General features: G+C 42.8%; 1 protein-coding gene across 1 annotated transcript; it reads right to left on the bottom strand.

Annotated features, from left to right (window-relative positions):
* Positions 1 to 387: 387 nt before the first annotated feature.
* Positions 388 to 16,603, bottom strand: PM20D1 (peptidase M20 domain containing 1). The gene is made up of 13 exons (XM_065403776.1): positions 16,405 to 16,603; positions 13,151 to 13,237; positions 12,245 to 12,477; positions 11,316 to 11,402; positions 10,355 to 10,488; positions 8,303 to 8,422; positions 7,328 to 7,403; positions 6,970 to 7,031; positions 6,584 to 6,662; positions 3,842 to 3,913; positions 2,264 to 2,432; positions 1,429 to 1,528; positions 388 to 553 (listed from the first exon to the last, which is right to left on the bottom strand). Exons 1-13 carry the CDS (start codon positions 16,601 to 16,603, stop codon positions 424 to 426), a joined length of 1,548 nt encoding a protein of 515 aa, XP_065259848.1. The 3' UTR covers positions 388 to 423.
* Between the last annotated feature and the right edge of the window lie 3,940 nt (positions 16,604 to 20,543).

The following is a 20,543-nucleotide window of genomic DNA, read 5'->3' on the forward strand; positions in this document are numbered from 1 at the left end:
TGGATATTTCCAGAAAATAAATCTTTATTTTCTGGCCATTTCCACAGTTTTTCCATGTTGTGCTTGTTCTGTGTCTCCTTAACATTCCCTCCCCCAAGCTCCATCCCATAGCATTTCCCTTTAATATTAGCATGTATCTAATGGCTGCAGGTGAAGGTAGGGAGATGAGGTGGTGTGAAGATCAGAGGCTTTTTCCATTGCTCCAATTCTCTTCTGCCATTTCAAGTTTCCCTTTACTTTTTGGCAGGCTTTGTATCTGCTGACAGCAGCCTCATTGCTTTTCATCTCTGTGCAAATTACCATCCACAATAACCTAGTTCCAGAACACAGTGCAATGTCAATAAGTAGCTGCTTTGTATACCCCAAGTCACTGCCATCCCATGAGTCACCTCGATAGTTGCTCCTCTCCCCATTTCTTTTGTCTCACAGCTCATGGGAGTTTGCATGAGGCTCTGGGAGCTTGTCGATATCAGAGTTCTGAATCAGCTGGTAGAGAAACTCCACTTGTTTCTCATAGCCCTCAATTGAGATCCTCTCATTCAAGCCATGGACTCTGTTAAAGTGAGAAGAATATTTTTCATTACAATATGCATGAGCCACCTACATGGGAACTGCAAACCCAGTCCAGACTGCTGATTCCCCAGTTCTCTTTATAAAGGCTCGGGAATGTCAGGACTTAAGTAGGAAACAGTGTGAGACAAATAAAAAAAAAAATCTACAGAACAATGCACTCCAAGCAAGATCTTTTCCTGAGGCCAGCACAAGTGGCTTACTGATTCTAAGGCCAGAGCACAGTGGGTAAGACCATGGAGTGGGTAGACAGGGCAGGAAAGTGGAAGTATAGCAGGCACTGTCGGTCCCTGCATTAACATACCACAGGCCCTTTGAGTCAGAGTGCAGAACAGCTACCTGAACACTCTGCTCCTATTTCAGTTCCACTCGCATGGAAGATAAAATTGATGCGCTAGCAAGTGAACCAACTCCTAGCATGGTTAATACTTTTGTATTCACATAACTCCCAGCTTTAAAGGGTTAATCAAGTGGGAGTATCATGTTTGTGCCGGCATGTGGACATGCATATTAAATAAGGGCTTCACACTAGAACCAAACCTTTCAGAACCCGGAATTGTATTTGTGATCCAGCCAACCCTGCAAGTTCAGCTGTCCCACTGGAAGGGATGTTTGAACCAGGTCCTGTCTACATTTTAAACAGAGAAGAACCGGGGCTAACTCTCTCCCACAGCAGTTCTCACCCATTATGTGTGCAGCATTCAACTCCGCAGGAAATGGGTGGCTTTTGTGATTCTGAGGCACCCATACTGCCACACCACGGTATACAAAGTTGGGTTTCATTCTCTAGGCCAGCACATGCTAATTTTCTTTGACAAATGTCCCTAGAGCATTCCCCACACAAGCAGAATATAATACCTGGGTAAATCGTCCGGTTTAAATACTAGTGGGTTAAATCGATAAATGGCATCTGTGAGATTAGTGAAGTGCCGGCTGTCTGTGTTTCCAATACAAATACCTGGAAAACAAACCCACAGGTCAGGTTGTCTCAGCACAAGTGAAACCAATTAGCCTTCAAGGAAAAAGGCTCGGCTGATGTTGCATTTCTACACTTTGAAAACTTAAACTCCTTTTGAAAACAAATTATTGTTCCCACATCAGCACAGGAAATAAAGAATGCGGGAACTCTTTCAGCAACGAGAGGAGCTGAGCACCACACCTCGTTGGCTTCAATGGGAGCATCTGTCAGGATCAGGCTCTTATTTTTCTGTGTGTCAATTTCAAGCTTAAGTCCCTATCCCATATACTGTGTAGCCTGGAACAGCTTGCATGATAAGGGCTTTAGGTAGTTAGGTACAGCACAGATGAAGAAAGATGCTTTTGCCAGTCATGGAAGTGCAAACTGAAGAGCTAAAACGAGAAGACATCCCCTGCCACTCCTTACATCCCTGAAGAGGTTCCCTGGTATGTTTTGCAGGGAGACTCAATTCAAGGTTCATTGTTTCTGCCAGTTTCCTGTTTGCTTTTTTCTATTTCCACCATAACTAACAAACACTAACACTAACACACACACACACACTTTAAAGCAGAGAGATGGAACCTAACAGAAGAGGGTACAACAGCAGTTTCCAGTCATTAACAGCTGGGATGGAGGGATACACAGAAATGGAAACAAAGCCCCTGGGGGGCAGGGGGAGGGACAGGAATGTGGAAGTATAAGAGGAAACAATAATCATCATGTGTTTGCTCTTACCTGGAGCTACGTTGCTGACATAGGGGAAAACATCCAGTAGGGTTCTTTGGATAATCTGGACTCCAAAGACATCATTATCCCAGGGGCTGATAGGGAGTGGGTCAAAGGCTTCCTGGAGATGTATCTTTACTCTGTCATCAGCAATAGTGTTTTTGACTATCTCTAGCACCTATGAACACACCCAGAGGAACAAATAAGCAAAGGGAATGAGAGTTTTCCTTGTGGATGTCTGTGCAGGTGCCAGTTTCAAGGCTTCAACATGTAGTGGCCTCATGGTGGAAGTCTGTTTTCCTCTTACACAATGCGCTCCTGGCATTAAAGGTCGAAGTACTTCCAAGGCAATCACTTATGGGTCAGTGCCTCAAAAGGCCTTCCTTAACCCCTTCAGTACAAAAGGACACCACTGTGTAGCTGGATCAGTCAAGTGAATGGAATACAAAAAAAGCTTTCAGCATGATTGTTCAGAGAGAGGGGTTTGATATTATTCACAGATAATGGGCTATGTCAGACCTACTCAAGTGTGAGAGATCAGGTCACCGTCTAGTGGCTGCAACTGACAGAAGATAAGCCTTAATACTATTACATAAGCATGTATGGTCCATGGCAAGATTCCCAAACCATGGATCACCACTGGTAGTATGTGAGCTCGATGTTTCATCAATTCACTTCACAAATTTTTTAAGGCGGGGGTATGTGAACCAGTGAAGTGTGGGAGCCACTTGTCTATGGGTTATTCTGAAGAAGAATGACCCCCAAAGGCTGCTTAACCTAGCTGCAAGTCTATATTTCATAGAGGGTGTCCCTCAGAATCCGGGCTGTCTCCTGTTCTCTCCATATTTAGAAGGTAGTGTTTAGAATCCAAAGTGAGTCTTCAAAAAGAGTCCTGTAAAACAAGCCACTGAGGGTCTCTCTCATTTATACTGCATTAATCACTGTGATATCTGGCACATATAACAAACATTAAAGCAACCAACAGGCCCAAAGGGACAATCTCCCCTAGTTACAGGCCCAAATAAAGAAAAAGACACAGTGGACACGTGCATCTTATGCTATCTGCTCAAAGGGAAAAAAACCTTGGATAAATTTGGCTCTGGTAGACTGCAAGTTGCAGAACACTCCCTTCCCCTAGACTCTAAACTTGGGGACAGCCAATGAGAGCTTTCTGATGGAAAAGACCTGCTGCAACGGGGGATAAGGTATTCTCAGCTGGCCAGATGCCATTACACTCAGAGATTTTCAGAAGACAACCAATAGCTTGACTTGCACCTGGAAACATAAAGGAAGCCAGCACAGATATTACATGCTCACATCTGTCATCTGCAAAATGCAGGCAGGCAATTTTGCACTATATGAAACTGCTGAGGGGTCATCTATGGGAACCCTAGGTAGAGTGTATTACAACTGCGCAGTCTGGAGATGGCAGAGGCAAGATCTACAATACAGAGGAAAGCTTGCAATCTCCAGACCAGTCAACAACTGTCTATTTCAAAGGTACAGGAAAGTTAAGTAAATGACATGTCAGGGACAAATGTCATGATGAAAAAAAATAGGTGAACAAATGTAACATGCAGACATTACCTCTTCAACCTTTTGTGATGGGTGGATCCGAAAATTCACAGTTGCTTTTGCGGAAGGTGGGATGACATTGGACTAGGGGAAAAAAGAGGCTCAAACAATACAGAGAAAGCCATAAGTAGAGTCAAAGGCCAATCACAGAACTGCCACTGTAATACTACATCATCCTGATATGCACTGCTATCAAAAAGTTTTAACTACTGCTCATGCAGTTCCAGGGCTCAGGATATAAGGCCCCAGCCAGCTCCCATTGAAATAAATGCCCAAACCTTCCACCATTTGATCTCTGTAAACATTAGTCATTTACAACACAGGTAGTTACATAAGGATTAAGCACTTTTCATTTAGAATTTTTTCTCTATGTGAGGAAGGGTTTGGCTTTTTTTTTTTTTTTTAAATAATAACTTCATTTTATCTGATGTCACTCTTCCAAAAAATCCTCCTTTATAGCTGAGTCCATTTCCCCAAAGGACACCAGGCATGACCCATGTACGTCACTTAATAGCATAAGTACAGATATGGAATTCCTGTTTTCTACAAAATATATTTTATACTTTGTTAAGTATGCAAGTTACACAGTCTTTGAACACACACAGTAAAAAAGCAAACAACATGTTATTTCTCTTCTCACCACTCAGTGTCACTGTTTACCTATTACATCTTGTTTTCTAGACAAGTGATCCTTTTCAGTAAAGATTTCCTTTGAGGAATGCACAAAGTAGGCCCAAACTATTAATTGCTCTCATAGACTCATAGACTTAAGGTCAGAAGGGACCATTATGGTCATCTAGTCTGACCTCCTGCATAACGCAGGCCACAGAATCTCACCCACCCACTCCTGTAACAAACCCCTAACCTATGTCTGAGTTATTGAAGTCCTCTAATCGTGGTTTAAAGACCTCAAGGTGCAGAGAATCCTCCAGCAAGTGACCCGTGCCCCATGCTGCAGAGGAAGGCGAAAAACCTCCAGGGCCTCTGCCAATCTTCCCTGGAGGAAAATTCCTTCCCGACCCCAAATATGGCAATCAGTTAAACCCTGAGCATGTGGGCAAGACTCACCAGCCAGCACCCAGGAAAGAATTCTCTGTAGCAACTCAGATCCCACTCCATCTAACATCCCATCACTGACCATTGGGCCTATTTACCTGCTAATAATCAAAGATCAATTAATTGCCAGAATTAGGCTATCCCATCATACCATCCCCTCCATAAACTTATCAAGCTTAGTCTTGAAGCCAGATATGTCTTTTGCCCCCACTACTCCACTTGGAAGGCTGTTCCAGAACTTCACTCCTCTAATGGTTAGAAACCTTCATCTAATTTCAAGTCTAAACTTCCTAGTGTCCAGTTTATATCCATTTGTTCTTGTGTACACATTGGTACTAAGCTTAAATAATTCCTCTCCCTCCCTGATATTTATCCCTCTGATATATTTATAAAGAGCAATCATATCTCCCCTCAGCCTTCTTTTGGTAGGCTGAACAAGCCAAGCTCTTTCAGTCTCCTTTCATAAGACAGGTTTTCCATTCCTCGGATCATTCTAGTAGCCCGTCTCTGTACCTGTTCCAGTTTGAATTCATCCTTCTTAAACATTGGAAACCAGAACTGCACACAGTATTCCAGATGAGGTCTCACCAGTGCCTTGTATAATGGTACTAACACCTCCTTATCTTTACTGGAAATACCTCGCCTAATGCATCCTAAAACCGTATTAGCTTTTTTAACGGCCATATCACATTGGCAGCTCATAGTCATCCTGTGATCAACCAATACTCCAAGGTCCTTCTCCTCCTCTGTTACTTCCAACTGAAGTGTCCCCAATTTATAACCAAAATTCTTGTTATTAATCCCCAAATGCATGACCTTGCACTTTTCACTATTAAATTTCATCCTATTACTATTACTCCAGTTTACAAGGTCATCCAGATCTTCCTGTATGATATCCCGGTCCTTCTCTGTGTTAGCAATACCTCCCAGCTTTGTGTCATCCGCAAACTTTATTAGCACATTCCCACTTTTTGTGCCAAGGTCAGTAATAAAAAGATTAAATAAGACTGGTCCCAAAACCGATCCCTGAGGAACTCCACTAGTAACCTCCTTCCAACCTGACAGTTCACCTTTCAGTATGACCCGTTGTAGTCTCCCCTTTAACCAGTTCCTTATCCACCTTTCAATTTTCTCATTGGTGTTCCAGAGCTGCAATTCTCAACCGTGCAGTTTATCAGGTTAAGACCTTGACTGTACCAGCCAGAACCTGCTGCCTCTCACTCTGCTGTGCTTGCTGTAACCCATTGTGGAGTTTAGGGATATCAGTCTTGTGATCATGGGACAAAGATCCCAGCTATAGTAGGAAGTTGTCCTGTTGCTGACAATGGGTGGTCCAAAGTCTCAATCACGCTCTGTGTAAAAGGGTTGAAAATGTTTTTTATCCTGTCTACATTAGCACTTAAACCATTTTCAGCACCAGTTTAGAAAGAACTGGATAACAAATATTGTCATCAGTGAAACCATTTTCTATTGTAAACCCTAAGGTGTGAACTGGGCTATACTTTCAGATGGAGTGAGGTTGGCAAAGCATGAAGGCCCAGTATAGAGGCTGAGTTTAAAATTAAGTGTAGGAGGAGACTAGAAAACCAACCATTCATAGTGGTAAATCTAGTAGTATGTGGGAACCACCATTCTAAATAATACAAGCGTTCTCCTCACGCTACATGGAGGAAAAATCAAATGCACACATGAAGCTACCTTGATTCCTGCATTAAACATGGTGATTGCTGTGGTGGTCCGAATCAAGGCATTAGTGGAGGGCTTCTGCTCGAAAATTCTGCATGAAAATAAGTTTTTAAAAGGAGTTTTGTATTTATAAAAGATATAAATGACAAAAGTGAGAATTAAATTGATTAGACCAACCTATGCATTAGCAGAGCAGCTACAGTATGTTTCAATTATTAATTAAAGCAAGGTAAATGCTTTATAGTCTGATAAACTGAGAAATAGGATGGCTGATTTCCAGGAAAGATCAGGCTTATTGGCAAGAAAGCTAGAGGACTAAAGTTTCTAAATGGACATTGGTTCCTATATTTCATGGGGGCAGAGGCTGGGAGTGTGAAGAGGGGATGTGTTCCCTTTACCTGCTGACGATGGGCGAGAACAGCCACAGGTTGGTCATGACGAGATTGAGAGGAAAACGGAACTAAGTGGTAAGAGAAAACAAAGATACACCAATTATCAAAATTCCAGCTTTGGAGACTAAAGTGATGTCACGACTCAGTGCAGAACACAGGGCTAAGGGATCCGTCTATGTACAGTATGAGAGGGATGCTGCAGAGGGAGAACTATTGCACTTAAGCTTTGAATTCTCCTTTCTGAGTTAAAAGATTTTAACAGAGATTAGGAAACCCCCCTAGGTAATTTACGTCTGGGGCTACTTTTAATTTATTAATATCAATGATGTGAAACTTGAGAATGAAGCTACAGTTGAATACTTACCTCTGAAGCCAAGTGCTCAAGAATCATGATTTCTGGTCCATGGCCAAACAGATTGGGCATGGGATTCTGCTCCAACCTACAACAAGCAAATGAGCATTTGAAAAAAAAAACCCTCATTCTACATTATTGCAGAAAACAGGTTGCATTTTGATTCATAGATTTGACCAAGAGCTTGAAATGTAGCCATAGCTCTCTTAGTTCACAAATCAAGGAGAACAACTTCACCATGGATTTCAGAGCATTCCTGTCTCATCCAAAGATATTATTTTGGGGAGGATGAAGAGATAGCCAAGGCTGGCTCCCAATGGGAAGGAAGGGACAGTAAGGGAGATGTGGAAATCTATAAAAATGGTAGGCCAAAACGATAGCAAGTCTCTCTTTATTTCAGGCACTTCTATAAAACAACACCCTTGCCCCCATCAATCTATTCTTTATCCATTGGGATAGGGAGGCTGAGAAGCAGGAGCACTACCTTGTACCACAGCCTACAGGATATAACATTTTGATACCACATCATGTTTATTTGCCTGCATAGATATCACCTGTAGGCAGCAGATACAGTCACCAAAGATTCTTGGAGAGAAATTCTGGCAACAGACAAAAGGACTGAACAAAAATAGATTCATGTCACCTTTGCGGATATCCAAATTCTAGGGCTACTGAGTGACATTTAGGTCCCTGGTGTAAGTCTGAATAGCCCCGATGATGATCTAATTTATGCCTGGCTTTTTAGGGTCCCTAGGGACCATTCCAGGAAGTGTGAATAGCTGGAGTGCAGAGGTGCTCCAGCCATGCCCTCTTCCCCTGACCACAACCCCTCTGCCAAGGGTTGTATATCTGCACACTTATATGAGCCATAAGCTTCAGTTTTAAACATACACAGAGAGGTACAATATATAGCGCTGAGGTCAAGTCTGTTTAAGGAGATTTTGCATGACAAGCTTAGGTCTGTTACACAGCCAGGTAAACTCTCACCTGGACAATGCCGCTGCAAGAATACCGATACTCGTCTCCTTAGGAGGGGCAGAGGAATGACCTTGCTCTTTTTCCACACTGAAGTTCGCTGTAATTGAACCCTTCTCTGTGATAGCTATTCTGATGAACAAGAAATAACTTCATCAAGCCAATTCCAAATATTACATAACCGGAGTTCTTCAGCCTCTACAGACTGTAGACAGAGGGGGCTGATATGCTTATTTTTTAAAACCAAATAAAAATACTCTAACAGCAGCACAACAACAACAAAAAGCATTTAAAGCCACACCTGAGTGGTAGGAGCATTGAGGTCTTGGCTTTTTCTCCAGATTTCACATCACACAACTAACACACTTGCTCTGGCACAGCTGCAGTACCCTGCTTGTGACAGCACTGTTCAGAGACTGAAAGTAAGTGCACTCGGAAGGCTCTTTGCTTACATTTTGCACCACGGCTGCAGTATTGTTGACAGACCAAGTGTCTTAAAAACAAATGTCATTTAAGTATAAGAGCATTTCATGGTAATTAAAATGAATTAATGATTACAAACACCTCTGTGGAGGTTGACAATAGGAAATACTTATCCTATGCAGTGTTTTTAAAAGCTTAAATGATAGCATTTTAATTCTTGTTTGATGTCAAGGGCCAACTGCTGTCTTATTAAAGCTAAACTGCATTCATATTTCAATATATAGGTATCATATTTTCCACTGGGAGACTGGCCCATGCACTTGTCCATTTTATATGCTCCCACAGCCAACCCGAAGATTATGGGGGTCTCTTTTTCACTACCGTTCTGCATGAAAACCAGAATGCTCCCCACAAAGACTAAATTGCAGCTTTGGAGAAGGAAATGGATTGTAAAACTGAAACACCTATACGCAGTCAGATCTGACCCTTCTACCAACAGTGTCTGATAGTGACCATGTTTATCACATTTGTTTTGTCACCAAGTTCTTTATATCACAATTCCAAATCCCATTAGCGCCTGGTTGTCTTTTCCCTGCTTTTTAGAACAACAAATAAATGAGACTGACTCATCACAGGGCTTCCTAAATTAACCACCAGGTCTTCAGAGGATTGTCTACCACAGAGGGAAAGGGACAGAATTCATAACTCAACAGATACCCCATTTCCTCATTCTTTCCTACTCAAGATAAAGGGTCACCTTTGCATTTCCTCAGAAAAGGTATGAATCAAGCTTACAAGCTGCATGCCAAAGACAAACTTGTTACATAAACACTTCACAGGTAAATCAGGGTTGCTATCTAAGCTTTCCAAAGAGAAATAGCATTGACTGCATGCCCCATTCTGCCATGTGCACAACCAGCAAATGGCAGTCAGGAGGCTGACACACTGATTGCCACAATGGTGAACCAGCCTCAGGTTCTGCTGTCAAAACCTCAACTACACATCAAAGTTACTAAATTTTTATCTAAAGAAAAAAAAAACAACCACAAAATCCCTGGGCAGCTATAAATGACAGCCTAGAAGACAGCTATGTATAAATATGGGCATCTCCATCCTTAGCGCTGTGACCCAGCTGCAACCCAGCCAAACTCACCGACTCAAGTAAACAAAGAGGTAGAACAGGAGTGTGATACAGTGATTGGTGGGATGAAAACCTAAGGGTGGGTTTCCCAGCCAAGTGCTCTATGCATTAGCTAAGGAGGCCCAATCTTTGCAACACCGAGGGCTGCAATGAAAATCTGACAGGAGCTTAAGAGCCACACACAAATGTATGTAAGTATGTAAATATACTTAATTATTAAATATGCACACAACCCGAACATTTGCTTGTATTTATATTTTCACTGAGATGAACAGAAACTGCAATCAAGTCACCAGCAATAAAACCCTGTAGTTCATCGGCTGTGTCTTCACCAAGGAAGAAAAGAGCAGCTGCAGGCCACATTTTAAGATGCCATAGAGGGCCTTTATGTTGTATTATGGACACCGCTGCATTAGTCCAAACTAGCAGACTCTCTTATACTTACCCATAAAGCCAGGGATCAGGCTCATTGTGTTAAATTCTCTTCTTTCCTTACTTACACTGCTACTGGATTCTTTATTCCCACCAAGAACCCATCTAAGATAACGCTTCCCTCATCTAGCAGGAAAGAAAGCTTCACTCCTCTAGTTTTCAGCAGAGCTGCAATCTTCATTGCTCCCTTATGACCAGATACCTACGAGAGTCCAAATCAGAGGAATTGCCATGCTGAATCGCACAAGCAGTCCATCTAGTACAGTATCCTGACTCTGACAGTGACCAGTGCTACATGAGAAAGGTGCAAGAAACCCCAGAGTGAGCAATTATGAAATAACCTGTCCATGGGATGAAGTTTCTTTCTAACCCCTGTCAATTAGTGGTTGCTTATGTTCTGAAGCAAGAGAGTTTACATCCAGTGTAATATAATTGAAGATGTTCTCATTATTCATGAGAAGCCTCAATGCTACCCCACAGCAATGAGCTCTACAGCTTAATTAGGCATTGTTTAAAAAGGTATTTAATTTGATCGTTTCTTATCTTTCAATTTCACTAAATGCCCTTCTTGTCTTTATGAGAATGGGCAATTCTGCTACCCTATCATTCTCTATTTCTAGCCCTATGTCATTAATGAAGACTCTGTTAGATAATACTGTTCACCTGGAACAATCAAATGCATCTTAACCTGGATTTTCACATTTCACTCATACACTGTACTTTTTACGTCTGACAGCCATAGAAAAGCCATACCAAAGAACAGTACGGATTTACCCTTTTCCTCTCTCTCCACTGAGCAAAACCCTGATGCCCAGGTCACTGAGAGCTGAACTGTCAATATATACCTATGACTGCAATGCTCTAAAGAGTGATTTGTCAATGCAACAGTGATCATCAGGGGGTTTCACGGTAAATAATCCTTAGAAAGTTGATTTAGTCAAGTACAAGGACAATGCAGGCAACTGGCTATCCAAGAATCAAGCTGCTCTTATAGGAGGAAACGAGAGCGAGACAGACTGAGAGAAATACCTCTTCATCATGTCCAATGCCAATATAGAAAGACCTGCGAGGTCTGTAGTGTCTTCTCAGCAGGAATTCTAGAGCTTGCAGAATACCCTGTGGAACAGAGGCAGCATGTTAGTCACTGTGTCCTTTTGCTCTCTGAGGTTGCAAAGAAGAGCTACTTCATATGGCAAAGAACATGAAGATGTAAAGGAAATCCAGTACTTTCACAGTCCTCAAGCAGGCTTCATTCTTTTAACTGTTTCAGGGTTTATTTTCACTCCACCTAGTTGATGATAATCATATTCTTTTGCAAACACAATCCAAGAGACTTAAGAATCCTCAAGACTCAGTGTGTCACATAATATCAGAATAAATATATAAAATAGTATAGGCTTGATCCTACTCCTACTGGAGGCCAAGGCAAACTCCAACTGACTTCAAAGGGAGCATGATCGGGGTCTCTATGCCTGAAAAAACCCCACTTAATTGAGCCTTTTTATTGCATCTAGACTGCATATGGTATGGCTCTCGCTAGTTGTAGCAAACCCATTACTTTAATGAGGATTAACTTTTTATACAAAAACATTACTAAGGAAGAACAAAGAAAAATAAGAACAGTGGGGATGAATTTTGTAATCTGTTAACACTTGTGTTTTTCCAGTCTCATCTATTTTTTTTCTTCCTAAACTGTGGTCATTGTCTGATCAGCAGTGGTTAGTTTGTATTTCTGCTGTCTTGCCACATTCATTTTGCCTCATACATTGCAATGGTTAATTTTGATTTAGTTGTTTATGGGATTATTACTGCCATTCTCAATAGCTAACTAGTTCCAAAACAGAAGTTCTCAAATCACAAAACTATGGGACTGTTAATTATTTACCCATCAGACCCTGAACAAAAACATTCCTTAGAGTTTTTCATCGCTCTGAAATGAGGTGACGGAGAAGACATACTATAGCAGAATTTTTGTTGTCCACTGTTCCTCGTCCATAGATGAAACCGTCAAGTTCCTTAGCCGAGAAAGGAGGGACATGCCACCCCTCTTGGGAAGCTGGGACTACATCCATGTGAGCAAGCAGCATGTAGGGCATGAGCTGGGGGTCAGAACCCTGGACAGTGAAGAGATGGCTGTATCCCCCAATGATCTCATGTTGAATGAACTTGGTAGAAAATACAGCAGGAAAAACTGTTTAAAAATAAATTCAAAAGAAGAGAGAAATATACAAAGGAGAAAAATCAGCAAGATCTTTTCTATTCCACCACGAAAATTATTGGGAATATGACACAAACCTGTTAGCGGAATTTTGCCACGGACTTTAATGGAAGCAGGGTCTATAGTGAATTTTAACACGCATGGCAATAAGACTACAAAGCTTGATACGTTGCAGGCAGCAAATGTGCAAGCTTCCCTCAAACAGCTTTACCAAACTGTCCCAATCTGCAGTGGAAACCCTCACTAGAGCCTTGTCTCCCTTGGCAAAAACAGGGCCTGTAATTCACCACCACTGCAGCTGTATTGGACGATGGAACCTACAGACAGGGCTCAGACAGGTTTAGGCTTTTTTAATCACAAGATTGTCTAACTGTCTTCAGAGCAGGGTCATGACATGGAAGTAAAAAAACACCTATGCCCTGTCTATGCTCAGTTTCTACCATCAGTGGAAATACACCACAGTTGAACTGCAGGTCCCATTTTGGCCCTTATGGTAATCCAGTCCCCTTTTGAGAAAAATCAAGATAAAAAGTGCTACACCAAATACAGTACTATTCCATTATATTCAGAATCTAAACCTTCTTCTCAACTTGTTGCCAACCTCCTGCCCTTTTATTAAAAATATGTAGGAATGTAAATTCTGTACCTTTTTTAATATAATTCCCAAATTCTGCCAATGCTGTTGTATTTTGGTCCTCTGGAGAGAAGGAGACTGTTTGGATTTTGATGGCACCTTAAATGAAAATATGAAGTAGAGGATTTTTGGCAATGATGACAATCAGTCTGACAGTCCTTTTAACTGTAATTTGAATAGGTAGGAAAACTAAGATCCTGAGTATTTTGTAGACTTTACAGATCCCAAGACAGAAGGGTAGAGGTAGTATTATCCTCAAAGAACTGACCACATTTTAACCTCATTAAGTACATTCTGGCTACCCTATTAATGCCTGTGCAGTTTCATATAGAATGTTCTTCTTTATTACTTGTTCTAAATTGTTGTGTCTTGTTGCTGTGCATTGTTAAAAATGCTACTGCTTTCCACTCTGGAAGCAGCTGCATTTCACTGGATTGTGAAGATTGATTCCTTGTCAACATAACTATATTACTAGATGGGAATTGAAATATAATTGCACCATCTTTTTCAATAAGCTTCCTAATGAAAAACATTACTTTGGGCTCAAGCCTGAGTACACTCCACTCTCACTAAATGCTTAGCACCTCACAGGATCTTGCTGAGTGGAAAATGTGAGTTGCCTCATCAGATTTATATGGGAACAGTGGTGTTAACTGAATCATCCTTTACCTCAGACACTGCTGCTCCATGATGGCTCATTATGCCCCACTATGGGCCTGCTCCTGCTCCCATCTACTTCATCAAAGGTCTCTCTAAAGAGGATTTTTTTGGTTTCTAATTAAAAAAAACATTTCCACCTGCTAGGTAATAATTCCATCAACTAAATACAGAAGAGCTTTTCCTCTATTTTAATAGTTGTAACTATTGTTTGATGCCTGTGTCTGGTTTTCTACTAGCTGCCAATCCTAATGTAATCCATATACCCCAGAAGCTTCCTGCAAAGTCTTTGTGTCTGAAAGCACAAATACACTAGCTGTATGACAGGATGTCTGCAAGGCAGGGGTACAAGATTTGAGCGAGAAAGGAAGAGGGGGCACTAATTTATTTAGTGTGGCAAAGGGACATCTGAAGATGTACAATTGCAGAATGCAGACAAACTGTGTTTTGTATGTAAGAGGGATGAGGTATTGGAGAAGACTGTCAGTGGGAGGAAACAAAGGCTGCAGGTATGTGAAATTCTGGTTCCAGTTAAGACAAGAATATCTGCTGTGGGAAAGCATAATAATTCATTTATTGCCTGGTTTCATCTTTGCAGTACAGTCATTTGGCAGATTCTAAAACATTTATACAGCTTTCTGGACAAGTTTTTCCCTGCCATCCACTGCAAATATGGTACAGCCTCATGGATTCACCTACTTCTTATCATCCCTCTTCTATAGACTTAATATTATGTTTATGAACAAGGGATGAGGAATGGGCCAACCAACAACAACAATAGCACTTTGCATTTACAGATCATCTTTCATCGAAAGTGCTTTATAAACTAAAACAGCTATACCACTCTGAGACATCCAGGCCCCTGGTTGTGGAATCCCTCAATATCCTCTCTTCCTTTTTCATTAATATCTACATTGGACCACTCAGCAAGATTGTCAGAGTCAGGTGTTACCGATACACAGATGAGACTCAGGTGTATGTTTCCTCCACTATCTCCAAGACACATCTCCAGGTTTTGCTTAGGATATCTAGTGGGGTCAAAGTATATGGCTGCAAATGTAAATATACCAGGTATTTTGAGACAGGCATTGCATCATGCAGTGCTAAAGAATCTTAACTGATAACAAGCAATGACTTATACAGAGGAGCTATTAAAACAATATTATTCCCTTCTTTCATTTGTCAGCAGAAAAAATAAATCATCTTTTTTTTTTTAAAAAGAAATGATTTTCAATCTTTTTCTTCTGCAGTTTTTCTTTCTTCCCTATCACCCATAGCATGTACTTTCTGCAGTGTCATGGAAGCAGGGCAGGGAGGGATGTAATATACAAGTGAAGTGCCTTATGGGGATAAAGGGAGGTTGTCAGTTTCAGGGTGGTGTCAGCTGCCTCAGTTGCTGGAGGGCAGTCAGTGGAGGGGTGTCAGAGCTTGAGGATGGGTTAGCTGTTTCCTTGGGCATGTGCCAGTGTCTGAGAAGAGGTGCTGGGAGGGGAGCAGACCAATGTCTAAGCAAGCAATAAGGGGCTGAATAGATGCTTAAAAGTAAAGTGACACAATGGGAAGAAGACACTGGGGGGGGGGGGAATAGTGTCAGTTGAGGGAGCACTAATGCTCAAGCGGTTTCTGTCTGTGCCTGAGGGTGCATGGTACACATGGGAGAGAAGTGCCCACTGAGGAAATTCTGCCAGGAACACCAGACTAGAGAGGTCAGTGCCCTGGGGGTTTCGGTAAATGGATGGCGTTAGTAGCTGATGAGGAGGCGTCAGTACTTAAGGGATTTCTGGGGGCTCAGTGTCTTCAGGGCAGGCTCAGGCCCTGGAGAATTCAGCTGGAGGATGAGTCCTGAGTGGAGGGGGATTTCAGAGCATTCAATCTCAAGAGGGCCCTGGGATGTTGTCTTAGCCCCAGAGGAAATGGGGGGAGGCAGCCTAGTAGAAGTTGCTTGGGGGAGAGTCATGATGGAGTTTTGGTGGCCAAAGGTGGGGCAGTTAGGGAATGTAACTTTAGGGATCCAAGGGGGTGCACTCCTCAGCAGAGATGGCGTGCTGGTCAGGGGGGGAGACTTAGCCACGAAGGGGCAGGGGCTGAAAAAGGTCCGTCATCAGGGCGGATCAATCAGGGATGGGGGGAGTGAGGGTATTTGGGATGGGATGACAGTGTCCAGGATTTGTCGAGGGGTGGAGTTGGTTCTGCTGGTGGGAGCCTGCCGGGAATGGGGGTTTGGCCCCAGGGGGTTAGCCTGGTTGATGTGTGTGTCTGTGGGGAGGGGGGGTCTGTGGAAAGATTTAGTCTGGCAGCATGAGTTCTCGGGAGCAGTGTTAGTCTGGGGAATCCCTGGTGGGGCTAATCTGGGGGTGAGGGGTTGTTTGGTGGGAGAATTAGTCTGGGGGTGGGGATCCCCGGGGGGTTTAGTCAGGGGCAGTTCCCCTGGAGATCAGAAGGACAGTCTGAGGGGACTGGGGAGTCCCGGGGGGTTGGCTGGGGGTCCCCCCGGGGTGGAAGTTAGCCGTGGGCCAGGGAGCCCCAGGGGCGGGGGCTGGCCTGGGGGGTACATGGGGGCCGGGGGGCTCCCCCGGGGATGGGGCTCTGAGGGGTCCCGGCCCCTTCACCTCTCAGCGCCTCCTTCAGCTCCTGTCTGTCGCGGGCGCTGAGCTCGAAGCCCAGCGCGACTCGCCGCCACCAGAGCCGCGGGCCCGGCGGGGAGCGGAGGACGTAGGCCCGCACCAGCAGCAGGGCCAGCGCCACCCCGCAGAGCCCCAGGCAGACGGCACAGGCCTCCCCACGCAGCATGCCCCTCCGCTTCGCCATGCCGCTCCGCTGGCCTCGCGCGCCGCCCGCTAATCACCAACCGCCAACACAGAGACACTGGCCAATAGGCGGCTTCGTTCGGCCTTCGCGGCAAAGCCTGCCGGGAGTTGGAGTTCCCTGGCCCTGACAGCTGTTTCCGGAAGCTTGACAGCTCACGTGCCGTGCCCAGAGCAGGGGGCTGGAGCCAGGGCTCTTGGGGCCTGTTCCCAGCCCCGGGCAGAGTGTGGGGCCCACCCCAGGGGCTGGGGTCTGTTGCTGCTGACTCCCTTTGTGACCTTAGGCAAATCACTTCACCTGAGTATCCCCATGTGTAAAATGGTAATCGTACCTACTGGCTAGGGATGTTTTGAAGCTTAATTAATCACACAGTTTAACACACAACGGGATCTGCAAGTGAACACCACCATAGAAAGCAACAGAGGGTCCTGTGGCACCTTTAAGACTAACAGAAGTATTGGGAGCATAAGCTTTCGTGGGTAAGAACCTCACTTCTTCAGATGCAAGAACCTCACTTCTTCAGATGTCTTGCATCTGAAGAAGTGAGGTTCTTACCCACGAAAGCTTATGCTCCCAATACTTCTGTTAGTCTTTAAGGTGCCACAAGACCCTCTGTTGCTTTTTACAGATTCAGACTAACAGGGCTACCCCTCTGATACTTGACACCACCATAGAAGTGTATAATTCTGTATGCCTAAGTCATGTTACATGTGTTGTGTTTGTTGCTGCCGTTAGCAGCAGGGGGGCAAGATCTGTTCTCTAACATAACTCAGTTCACGCTCATCTAAGTGCAATTTCAGTGTACCTCTTGTTGGGGCCAGCAGACTAGGAAATCCAGCTATGGCATTAACAATATTTCTAAAATGAGAGAACTCTTGAGAAAAAGGGGCACCCTTTACTGATAAATAACCATGTGATTTATATAGGAGAGTTGTGTAGCATGGATTCTATAAGAGTAATTAATTCTGCAAAGGCGTAGAAGCATACAGAAACTCTAGGATAGCACGGGTAAAATAAATTAACTATAGGCATACTACCACCATACTACCAAGTAGAATTGGCATAAGGGTTCTGGGAAAGTGTACTCCCAAATCAGTAGATAAAGCATATGATCAGTCACATATTGTTTATTATCAAAAAAAGAAGAACCAAACCAATATTAAATTAAATAAATTACACAAACATTTTGAGCTGGTTATGCATCATGCAGGTATCAAATAAGGCTTCAAAGTAATTACATATTAATATCACTAGACTTTCAGAGACATAAAAGATCATTGGAAGTTTAGAATTTTCCACCCCAATGGACTCTCTTTCTGAGTTTCTCTAGTTCCCTGGTCAAGATACCCTGGAAATGAAGCTTTCTGAGCTGGCCACATAGAACCTTTGAAAGAGAAATGCAAGTCATGCTAACTTGTCATTCTGTTTTGTTCAGATTGGTGAATGTCGCCTTTGAAACGAACGTTCGGGGACCCATAGGCTTGTCAGGGTTCTACATCTAAAACATTTGTGCTACTCAGTAGCAAAATGGTGACAGGAGTTATGCTTTCAAAAATACCATCTGTCAGCTGCCGAGGGCTGCATTTGTCACCAGAATTGGCACTGGGCTACAGAAACCAAGTATCCCTCTACCCGAGACTTCAAGGTGACAGAGTATGTAATTATTGCCACTACTTTCATGGCATCATTTGTGACATCCCATCCATCATGCTGCTGGGAACTGCAAAGGAAACAATACATCCTTTGCACAGGGATCTGTCGCTCTGAGGTTTCCTGTATTTGAACTGATACTTTGGCTGCCAGGCCTGTGGGACTGTGAACTGAATCTTTAGCAGACACACTCTGATTCCTGAATTGCAATTAGGAATATCACTAATTCAAAGTGAGGTCACCACAGAGCTTTTCTTATAATGAAAAAGTCTCTTGTTCCATTGCACCAAGCTGTTTGTTTATTCAAAACAGCAAGAAGGAGGAATGTTCAGGCAGCAGAGAAGTAGACCAAGAGTAATTAATTATGGTGCATTAGCCTGAAGGATAATTTGAAAGAATTAATGTTCTGATCTTAGCTTGTAGGACATGACAGTCCCAGCAAAATTATGATTGTCTCACTAAGGTCAGAATGAGAAGTAACCTTTTTTTAGTGTGTTGTTCTTCTCCCATCGAAAGAAAACTGTACTTCTATTTGTTTAATAATTTTCTCCTGCACCATGTAATCAGAGACTGAGATAAAGCAGTGGTGACTTAATTAATGAGGTGCCACACAAAACCCAGGCAGCTCTGATGTTATAACATGGAATGTTTGCATAGCCTGGATGAGTCATGCAGCTCTATTTTCATTGCAAGTGGGGCATCATTTATCTGGGAGCCACAGTACAGCTGCATTTTCTTTCCCTGATAATGTTATCTCAAAGACCCTTTTATCAGGGTGGTTTAAGACTGTTTTATGAATTAAACAGATTTAAAACCATATAGTAAAACACAAAAGTGTTATTAACATCTTAGGTTATTAGAACAGAAATAACTTTTTAAAAGCAAATTTTCTTTGCATTTATTAAGGCCATTATTTTTGCATTCCCAAAAAACAGACTAGTCAGTTTCACATTTGCTTCTAAGCAGTTTCATTTTCTGGCCCTTATGCTTTATCCCAAGGCTGGAAACACCACAGGGGAAGGTTTAAAATCCAGACAAAAAACTTTTCATCAGAACTTTAAAAATATCAGACAAAATTCTGCTAATCTTAATTTTTGGAGAATTGTTTTTCACAAAACCTGAATTTGAGGCCTAAATGTATTAATAAGTGTCCCTTTAATCCTCAACATACTGTATTTTTCAGCATTTACATATACTTTAAATGCATTTCCTCTAGTCATAGGCTTCAGAGAATCAATATGGGGATGAAAGGAAGGAACTATAACAGAAAACTAAAATAGCAATAGTTATTAGCATCACTCACACTTTTATATATAAAAGTATTAGGATTTAAAAAAAAATTAAAAAGATCTCATCTGTCTATGGGTTATCAAGTCAGGCTTGTTTGCCCGAGAGGTAGATTGTCCTGGTAGCATCAGTTTGTGGTGATTTTTATTAAAATTCATATAGCGCATGAGGGACCAGACACCATAGCAGACCCAGCAGACGAGCTTTCTCTTGTCACTTAGGTGATTACCTAAAATCTCTTCACCTTGAAGCTCCAAGTTTGGAGAGGTTAGTGCTGGGTATCACAAGAGCTGCTGACTCCTGGCATACTCAAAATATGCTCAAACTTTAATTATACTGCTCCTGAGTTATAGCATCATCAAAAACCATTGGATGTATGCACTGAGCTGTCCCTGAATTTGCTAGGGATGGGCAAACTGGTTAGGAAAACCCGCTCACCCTGAAACACTTACCTATTTCTAGAGCTGAATCTAAACTGAACTTTTTAGTAATGTCCAGATACTGAGAATAGGAAAAGGAAGCATCAAAATACCACAGGAATAGCTGCTCTCGTGATATTCCCAGACTAAAGGCCTGACCCAAATCCTGTTAAAGTAAAAGGCAAGATTCTCCTTGACTTCAATGGGCTTTGAATCAGGCCCTAATTCTGCTGGTGTTTTGAATAAACTTTATTTTAACTCAGGGCCGCCCAGGTGGGGGGCAAGTGGGGCAATTTGCCCCGGGCCCCGCAGGGGCCCCCACGAGAATATAGTATTCTATAGTATACTTTTTTTATGGAAGGGGCCCCCAAAATTGCTTTGCCCCAGGTCCCCTGAATCCTCTGGGCGGCCCTGTTTTAACTACCCAAACTATTGGGAAGGCCAGTGTGTGCATATAACACCCACTAGAGCTGGTAGGAGCTCTTGGTCATGTGAACGAAGGGTGCCTGATATCCAAAAATAGTCTGAGCATGTAATACAGAATGCAGCATTACTCCCATGCAGTGGTACCAAGGATTTTAGGGTAA

This window comes from Emys orbicularis, chromosome 4, assembly GCF_028017835.1.
Source record: "Emys orbicularis isolate rEmyOrb1 chromosome 4, rEmyOrb1.hap1, whole genome shotgun sequence".
NCBI classification, from domain to species: Eukaryota; Metazoa; Chordata; order Testudines; family Emydidae; genus Emys; species Emys orbicularis.

Bases quoted from the DNA above. Each gene is read 5' to 3' on its own strand.
- PM20D1 (XM_065403776.1), bottom strand. From the start codon at position 16,603: ATGGCGAAGCGGAGGGGCATGCTGCGTGGGGAGGCCTGTGCCGTCTGC. The intron at 13,238-16,404 runs GTGAAGGGGCCG...TTTTCATTTAAG, and splicing joins GCTGAAGGAGGCGCTGAGAG to GTGCCATCAAAATCCAAACA. The intron at 1,529-2,263 runs GTAAGAGCAAAC...TTTGTTTTCCAG, and splicing joins TGTCAGCAACGTAGCTCCAG to GTATTTGTATTGGAAACACA.